Genomic DNA, 10,056 nt, shown 5'->3' with positions numbered 1-10,056 from the left:
AGTTTTCGAAGACAATTAGCGAAAATTAAGTTTCGCTAAATTGGTCAAAGATTTTAAGTTTTCAGACCATACTTACCTCCCTTTTATTACTATTATTGTTAGAACTCTCCGGTTTCTTTTTTTTTTTTTTTTTTTTTTTGCCAAGCTTAATTTTCGCTTATTGTCTTCGAAAACTCTTTTCATTAATAATTAATTTTCTACCTTATCGGTTTTCGTATGTTTTGGATATGTTCATTACCATGACATGACAATTCAGCAGATACCATTGGATTAGCTTGAAATTCAATATTTCAATTTTCGAATTTCGCAACACTAATGAATAAAAAACAATTTTTTTAAGTGAAGTATATTTACCCGCTAATTTATAGTGGGGAAGTCCATCTCCCCTTTCAACGGGGCACTAGATAAGTAAAAAATTGCCGCGATCGCACTTTTCAACATTCTCCTGTGGCGACTGAAGGTGTCGAACAATAAACCAATTTGTCCCATAGAACAGGGTTTCCCTATCGAGTTACTGCGGAACCCTGAAGTTCCTTAAGAGTTTGCCAAAGATTCCTTCAGGAGGTAATGATAAAATAGGTTGAGATTTTGATGCCTTTTAACACATATGTAGAAATGCAATTTCAGTTTTTAATTATTTATTCTTGTTTAAAACCTAGTTTTCTTATACATTTATGAAATTGTGAATAAACTCGAAAAAGGAGCCAGGTTCTTGTGTAGATTGGTGAAAACATTATTACATACTTACATGTCATGTCTAAATTAGTATATGTTTTAAAATTTACAAAAAATAATCCAGTACAAATTATCACCAATCCCCATCTAAAAAAAAACAAAAAAAAAACTGCCGTTTTTTTTTTAATAAAAAGAACGACACATCTGCATTACACGGACGGCGATATTTATTTATTTATTTATTTTGCGTTTCACTAAACTGTCGCCAGGTGGTGCTTCTCTGCATTCAAATTGTTTATTAATTTAAAAATTAAAACTAATGTATTGTTGACCCTTTAAAAATTGCCACAATAAATAAATAAAATAAAATAAAATAATATTAAAACGATATTTTGTTACAGTGACAATTTTACTTTAATTCCAAAAATGTTTCGGAAAAATAAATCAAATGTTGCTTTAATTCAAAAATTATTTTATTAAAATTATATTTTCAATAAATGTTTTACAATAATATATTGATATACATTTTTATACAATAAATGTTTTGGTTTTCAAATATTTTTGTATTCGGAAAAAATTTTTTTTTTTTTTCTTCGTGTTATTTTTGACCAAGAAAAATTTGGAGTTATCGTTCCCAAGCAATGGCGCCGTTCGTGTAATGCAGAAGTGCCAAAAGAACGATATTGAATGCGAAATGAATAACTAAGATTGTAAAATGCTTTCTTATGTAGGGATTCCTTGTGACATCATTATTATTGGAAGGGATCCAGGAAGGTAAATAAAAAAGTTAGGAAACACTATACTTGAAGAATGATAACTTTTTATGGCCGAACAAGACGTTACTCCATGGGAGTGCGAAAGCTCCAGTTTTTACGGACTTTTTTTCAATGTTCCTGCAAAGATCCTATAACCCTCCCTCTCCCTTCCCCATATTTCACCCGTTGTAAAATTTCGTTGGTAGATAGCGTCAGCGTCACTTATCATCTTTTGTCATTTAAAAAACGATTTATATCCGATCGATTGGTTGGACAGAAAAACGATGTAAAAACAACGAATTGCGGTGCGAGTGTTTTTTGTATATCAGATATCAAGAGGAGTGTTTGAAAAAGCGGGTTTTTCACAAATGTGGGTTTTCTTTTTCTTCTTTTCTTTCTTTTTATTTCGGAGTGGGTGACTAGCCACTAGCCAATAAACGTCTGCTTTTTAAGCAGTCGAAAATGCTGGGTAGCTTTTAGGTCAAAAAACTATTAGAGAGAGAGAAAATACTCACGGAACATGACTTCTTGGTTTTTGCTAAGTTGTATCCTTGGTTTTAGCCTAGGTTTAAGGTAAGAGGAGATTTTCTTTACATATATATATATATATATTTTAATATAATAATAATATATATATATTATATGTGTGTGTGTGTGGGGAATTATATTTTAAAACACGCACACACACACATATATATATACATACATACATACATATATATATATATATATATATATATATATATATATATATATATATATATATATATACTGCTAAGTTTGTTTTGTGTTTTTGAAGTTTTATTTTTGCTCTGCTACGCATTGAGCTCTCCCATTAAAGACAGCTTTTACGAACTTTATTATTATTATTATTATTATTATTATTATTATTATTATTTCATGACTACGCATGAAATGTGAGGAGGAGATATACTATTTTATACATCAATGTTCAGTATTTACTTCAACAGTGCTCAATAGGAGAGTACAGCTGTATAGAAGTTATAAAAAGATGGTAATCAAGCTACACAGACTCTTCCGGGTTTCACTCTTGTAAGGGAAAATTCAGGGTAGCTTAATTGCCATATATTTTCATAACGTAATTTTTCGTCGGTGACGAAACACGTGTCAATGGATAATCATAATTTAAAAACAATACATATGCCGCTCCCCAATTGGGGGCACCAAATTGGCCAAAGGGAAAATTATTCCCAACTCGCATTTAGGTAAAAATCCACGTTCGTATAAATAAATGGAATCATTAAAAAAATATTGCAAACAAAAACAAAATAAACAACATACACACACACACATATATATATACACACACACACACACACATATATATATATGTGTGTGTGTGTGTGTGTGTGTGTGTGTGTGTGTGTGTGTGTGTGTGTGTGACAGCGAGGCTTTTTAATTTACAATCTTTTTAAATTTTCCATTTTGTTTCTATAAAATCTTTATTGTTTAAGATTTTTAAATGAGTTTTTTGCAGTGAATTCAAGAAAACCAAAAAGTAGTAAAAATACAAAAGAAATAAACAAACAAAAAACAAATAAATATTACAAAAAAAAAAAACAAATAAATGTTACAAAAAAAAAACAACAACAAATAAATGTTACCAAAGGCATGATAATTTACTCTTCTTCCTACCTGGATAAGTTCTTTTGTATTTTAACTTCTTTTAACGCGTTTATTTACTTTGAAACGCGAGAAGAAGTGCCAAGTGTTAAGTTAGAACAAGAAAATATGGTTGACATTAGATGTTTATTTGGAGAGCCTCGATAATCGATCAAAAATCGAAAAATAAACAAAATACTGATAGAATAAAATGCCAATAAATGGCAAAAAAAATGGCAATGTTACATTTATTCGGTAGGTTTTAGTATGTTGTTTACTCTTTGCTCAGGTAATATTATTTTAATCCGTAGAATAGGAATGACATTCTTGATTCCAAACTTCTTTAAAAATTCGAAGGGTCATAAAGCAAATTCCTTCTTTTATTTTTCAACTCGTAGCAAAGGAATAAGAGCGTGTTAAGATAGAGTCAACAGATATAATTTTTAAATATTTGCTTTTAAGCAAAAACAGCAGTACTTCCTTAATTATCATGTCGAAAATAGTAATATATCAAAATATGACGAAAATTCATCAAGTAGAACAACTGTTATTGTGTTTTTAGTAAAAAAAAAAAATAGTCTATCGCTATGGTCTAAAACAGTCCGCCAGCCATTAAAGTGGCGAAAAGTGGAGATAAGTATGCCCCCTGTATTCACAATCCTCAAGGTGTTAACATCTCGAACATTAATTTTCTACGTTTTTTTTTTCTTTTTTTTTTTTGCTTTGATAGCTATTTTAAAAAATTACTTTTAACTATAAATAATTTTCTACTCAATAAGTTTTCGTAATTTTTAGATATATTACTATTTCCAACAGGATACGTAAATACTTTTGTTTTTTACTTAAAACCACAGTTTTTTTTTTAATCGATCTGTCGAGTCTATCCTGACAAGTACTAAATCAAATGGCTGAATTGTTTACGAAGAAATGAAAATGCATTCTGGTTGATTTAATTTGTTATTAAATTATTCATTTAAGCAAGAATTTTAAAAGTTTTATTTTACACCATTGCATATTTGATTTCAAGAAAACAACAAAAAAAATATCAATGTGTTGTTATCAAACTTAACGCGAGAAATTCGCAAACGTGAGGAAATTGATAATTTTTCAAACTTAAAACAAATGAGGAGAAAAAGAAAGAAAAAATGCATTAATTTAAAAATATCTCTGATTTATTTATGTATTAGCAGGGAGACCCAACGTTGCCCCGGATTGAATGATGATCAACGAATGTTTCACACTCCCATATTTTTATTCTCATCCAAATCGATGAAATCGCCCATTTTTCAATCAAATTGGTTGGTTACTTGCTCTAGTACGGGACCCATCGCGGTGCACTTGGAGAAAGCTTCACACGCCTCTTGCAGTGACTTTGTTCACAATATATTGTAGTCTACATTGCACTGTAGAGAACCTACTGTTAATTTTATAAAATTATTTTCATATATAATGGGTTCAATTAAAGTTTAAAGTTACTACCATGCTTCAATTGTGCTCTAAACAGAAAAATTCATTTCGAACGCGCCTTTGTCTTATAAAAGAATCTAGAGTTAATTTTATATGCCTGGTCTTACTGCTTGTGTTGTGCGGTGACAAATCTTCTCAAATGCAGTTATGATATTAGGTTGTATAGAAGTGTGAACTTTGGTCAAAATCGCCTGTTCCTTCTTTCATCGAATTATTTCAATTATCGATTATCGAATTATTTCAATTATCGAATTATTTCAATTATCGATTATCGATACTTATCGAAGACATTTTGATACAAAACTTGTCTAAGCACACTATCATGTACATAAAGTATCTTCGTGTTAAATTTCATAAAAATCGGTCAAGTCGTTTTCGAGTCCATAGTGAACGAACACACACACACACACACACACACACACACAGTTCCTTTTATATTATAATAGAGACGTATATTTCTATTTAGTAAAAAAAAAATTTATCTTTGTAATAACAGTTCTAACATAAACATTTTTGCAGAATTGTTAACAAAGAAAAAATACGCAACAAATAAATGTTACCAAAGGCAAGCCAAGTTACTCTTTTATCTCCATGCATAAGTTTCTTGTTTTACATAACTTATTTTAAAGTGTTCTTTTCTTTTAAATGAATATTGTGTAAAAGCTGTCGAGTTAGAACAAAAAAATGAGTCAAACACACACACACACACACACACAAATATACCTTTCAAGATAGGTAAAAGAGTAATTATCTAGCTTGCCCTTGGTAACATTAATTTTCTACGTTTTTTTTTTGTTTTTTGTTTTTTTTTGCTTTGATAGCTATTTTAAAAAAATCAAATATAATTTTCCGTTTGGGAATTTTCACATTTTTCATTCACTTTAAATAATTGTTGTACAATAGCAAACAAAACAAAAATTATAAACACAAATAACTGTTACCAAAGGCAAGATAAATTACTCTTCTACTTAACTGAATAAGTATTTTGTCATTTTATTTATTTTTATTTATTATTTAACTTGATTTGCAATCTCATTTTTCCTGATTCGAATAATCTAACCCGCTCAATAGGTGATTCAACAGGTCACAAGAGAGAGAGAGAGAGAGAAATAGAAAGAGAGAGAGAGAAAGAGAGAGAGAGAGAGAGAGAGAGTAATACAGGTAAGGTTTGTATCCACAGGTTAAAATCCAAAGAATCCTTACCGTATTTATATAATAGTACTTAATGATGAAGCGATTTTTATATATAATAGAAGTTTTATACAAACGGCTACACACATCGTGACATATTTCAACAGCGACTCTACTCTGACAAGCTCGGTTTCTCCCGATCGAAAAATAATGGCTGTTCTCTTTACGCTTTCAAATTGAGGAAATATTGAAAATATCGACAATATCAAAACGTAGAGAGTTGCTGTTGAAACATATCTCGATATGTAGCCCTATGTTTGTATGAATAAAACTTTGTGTGTGTGTGTGTGTGTGTGTGTGTGTGTGTGTGTGTGTGTGTGTGAGAGAGAGAGAGAGAGAGAGAGAGAGAGGGAGAGAGAGAGATTGTTTTGATTGAAGACCAAGCACAAAATTGTCCTTACAAATTATTTATATCCTTTTTGACAAGGTATTTGCTCTTCTCGTTAAAAGCGAGCAGCGGGGATGTCCCAAATCGGTTGCTATCTTTCGTTGTGGCATTGATCGTTTTCTGATTAATTGTCCATTCATTGGGTTAATTGTTTTCACAGTCTTTGAGTCAAGGTTCAATTTGCATAAGTGTCCGTTCAAAATGGCGCCGTGTGTTACGGTCAAGTGTAAATTTGATGCCACCAATTATTTTATTTCTGCTCTTTTCTTTTCTTTCTTTTTTTTTTTTTTTTGCTTGACTTGATATGATTAATTATGGAAGCATTTTTAGAATATTTTACTCAACGTTAAATGCCGCTTTATCTATTTATTGTAATGTGTGTGTGTGTGTGTGTGTGTGTGTGTGTGTGTGTGTGTGTGTGTGTGTGTGTGTGTATTTCGAGGTGGGGGGAGCTAAAATGGAGATAAAAACAAAGAAAAAAAGCGGTACATAAGCGACTGTTGAAGACCTAACGTATGTAAAATGGTGGTGGCGTGGCGGTACAATATAACATGTTCTAATCTGACGTTAAGAATCCGTGAACCATTTACAACTCTCAACGATGTAAAAATGTAGGGACCAATGAAACTTGAATTAGATTGACACACTACTACGTCGAGAATTTAGCGCTCTTACGAGAAAGGAAAAAAAATGAAAAAAAAAGATTAAACTGAAAAAAAAGGAATAAATAAATGGGGGAAAAATGAAAGAAAGAATAAGAATGAAGAAAAAGAAGAAATAAATGTGTATCATAGCGCGGACGCGCGCATGCAAATGCATGCGAACTGACATCACCGGTAGGCGGAAAAAAAGACTTTTAAAAGGGGATCACGTTAGAGACGAAAATAACGTTCGAGATCTCGTGAGAGGCGTGAATGACGTTCGAGAAGATGATCACGTGAGGGACGTCACAGCGATAACGAGAAAATGAGGAAGTAAATGTCGTCGTACGGCAACAACAGCAACAAACAAGTTGAAGTCCTTTTCTATTCTTTGTCTCCTTTGCTACTGGGACTACAGTTTTCCCTCTCAGCTCTCTTTAACCCAGCATCATTGGGGACACTGACTTCTACTAAGGTTGCTTCTTTCTCCTTCTTGTCTCACATCACTATGTCAAGTTTGATAGCTCTGTTTTTAAGGTACATAGCGGTAGAAATTGCATAGTCATCGTGGATGGTGTATGACTTATTTCCAACTGTTCTTTCTGGTAAACATGTTCCCAGGACTTGCTAATGCATTCGATATTCAATTTTTTACAGCTGGTCCAGTGGAGACATTTACACATTCCACTGCGCCGCATTGTGTAGTAGCCATCCTTCAGCTGAATCTTATAGCTGGATGTCAGGTGGCTCAAACTTTCTACCTCTGTGTGGCAGAACTTGCACTTGTTTTTATTGCTGCGACCACTCATCTTCTTAAAAGCACTGGTCATCAAGCCTTAATTTGGGGCTGCCATAATAATTCTCTCCTGATCATAGTGGAGCGATCCTCTTTTATCCAGTCTCAAGAGCCTTCAAATATGACGAAAAATATGGTTATGAAATTCCCACAGGCGTAATATATACATGCATATATGCAACAAAAAAGTTCATTCAGTAATCCTTAAGATATTTTTACTTCGAATAAAACCTTGAAGATCAAATAAAAAATTTAGGCAATTTACAATTACGATACATGTTATACTTGATATGATATTAGATTGGTGCAAAAGTTTTTACCGATTTGAAAATGCGTGCTTTTGAAAATCTTCATTCATAACAATAACAACCTTTGCTCTCTATAACTCCATTCCATTTGTTACCGAGCTTATAAATGCATTGCTTGTAAAAGTTTTTACATCTTGATATGAAATATAAATCTGTGTTGATTTTTTTCCATTTCACTTTTTCCTCCTTTACTTCTTCTGCGACGGCAGTTGACACTGAAATGGACGACATGCGGGGATCTACCTGACTCAGAAACCAAGACTTTCTACACTCGGAATTTCACTGTGTATTATACCCCCGAGGCCCAGACTTATGCAAATGAGTATGCGCCTCACTTTTGATCCAGTCATGCACATGCAGTGACATTTATGTGTCCGCCGCTATGACGTTTGTCTCGTCACACATTGCTTACACTCCCTCTTGTACACTGATCAGAGGGCAGACAAGCTCACATTTGGTGATCTCCGATGTGTGCTTTGTCGCAAGGATAGTTCTGGGGTTTCTCCATTTTGTGTTGTCGGGCTGACAGACAATGTCATCTGATGTCTCATCATCTGCTCTCCCAGATGGGATGACTTTTGTCCGGAGTTGCATGTCCTTCAGATGGTTTGGAACGCCGTCAACAATAATGGCTTGTGGGCTTATCACCTCTGTCACTATTTCTTCTTGGAACTTAAACGTGCATCGACAACAAAGTGGCTCGACCCTTACAGGGTTGCCCAGACGGTACCAGTTTTGTGCAGAGGTTGGTGATATTGACACTGGCTCGATATCCTTCTTTATCCTAACCTCATACTTGCAGATTCCATTGGCAGGTGCAGTCAATGATGATATATTGTCATTGGGCATGACGTTGTACCAATATACTTCTTTCTGAACAGAGCACGTCTTCCTGATGGAATCCATTTAATACTGTGATGGCACCATTCTCTGATGCCATTGCTTGCTGACATCTTGACACACTGAAACCACAGATATACTCCCCAGCTGGTGAATTCCTCATCAGCAAACACAATATCGTTGTCAGTAAACAGTTCCTGCTTACTGACAACGAATACTCAAATGATACTGATTTAAGATGTTGAATGATGTTTCCAGAGTCCTGCCATGACAACGGCCGCTAAATGGTAAAATGTATTGAACCGCAATCGGTGATCATCACAAAGTGTTTGCTGTTATATTGGGCTATATCCAGCTCAGCAATTGCCAATTAGCTTTTACCGCTAATCTCTCTGTTGCCCAATGAACTGGGGCTTGATCAATCGTCTGACATTTTTCAAATCCTAACTAACTTTCACTTTTAAAGACTGCCAGACCAAACATTCAGTTTGAAAAGCTGCCTAAACCAACTTTCACATTAAAAAGCTACTATAACTAATTTTCACATTAAAAAGCTGCTATAACTAACTTTCACTTTCAAAAGCTGCTAGAAATAAGTTTTACTTTAAATAGCTGATAAAATAACATTTAAAAAAACTGCTAGAACTAACTTTAACTTTAAAAACTGCTCCAAATAAATTTCAGTTTGAATAGCTTGTAGAAGAAATTTTCAATTTGAAAAGCTGCTAAAAACTTTCAATTTGATGAGCTGCTAGAATTCACTTCCACTTTTAAAAGCTGCTAGAAGTAAGTTTCATTTTGAAAATCTGTTAGAACTAACTTTCACATTGAAAAGCTGCTAGAAAAACTTTCACTTTGATGAGTTGCCAAAACTATTTTATACTTTCAAATACTGTAAAATTAACTTTAACTTTTAAAGACTGCTAAAACTAGCTTTCAGTTTGAAAAGCTACTGGAATTAACTTTCACATTAAAACACTGCTTAAACTAACTTTCACTTTTAAAGAATGCTAGAACTTTCACTTTAATAAACTGCTAGAATTATCTTTCATTTTGAAAAACAGCTAGAACAAACTTTCCCTTTAAAAACTGCTAGAACTAACTTTCATTTTGAAAAGTGTGCTATAATAAACTTTTACTTTAAAAGCTGCTAGAACTTACTTTCACTTTAATAAACTGCTAGAATTATCTTTCATTTTGAAAAACAGCTAGAACAAACTTTCCCTTTAAAAACTGCTAGAACTAACTTTCATTTTGAAAAGTGTGCTATAATAAACTTTTACTTTAAAAGCTGCTAGAACTTACTTTCACTTTAATAAACTGCTAGAATTATCTTTCATTTTGAAAAACAGCTAGAACAAACTTTCCCTTT

General features: G+C 32.9%; 1 protein-coding gene across 1 annotated transcript in view; it reads left to right on the top strand.

The window, feature by feature from the left end:
• The first annotated feature begins 1,855 nt into the window (after positions 1 to 1,855).
• LOC145248271 (complement C3-like) overlaps positions 1,856 to 10,056 on the top strand; it is a 233,059-nt gene continuing 224,858 nt past the window's right edge. Inside the window, exon 1 of the mRNA XM_080110142.1 lies at positions 1,856 to 2,003. Coding sequence (XP_079966268.1) covers positions 1,951 to 2,003 — 53 coding nt within the window. The 5' untranslated portion in view covers positions 1,856 to 1,950. The remainder of the gene's footprint in view (positions 2,004 to 10,056) is intronic.

Source organism: Euprymna scolopes, chromosome 26 (assembly GCF_053919585.1).
Source record: "Euprymna scolopes isolate OS-2025 chromosome 26, ASM5391958v1, whole genome shotgun sequence".
Classification (NCBI taxonomy): Eukaryota; Metazoa; Mollusca; class Cephalopoda; order Sepiida; family Sepiolidae; genus Euprymna; species Euprymna scolopes.
Note: the sequence above shows the minus strand (reverse complement) of the source record. Positions and strands in the feature narration are given on the sequence as shown.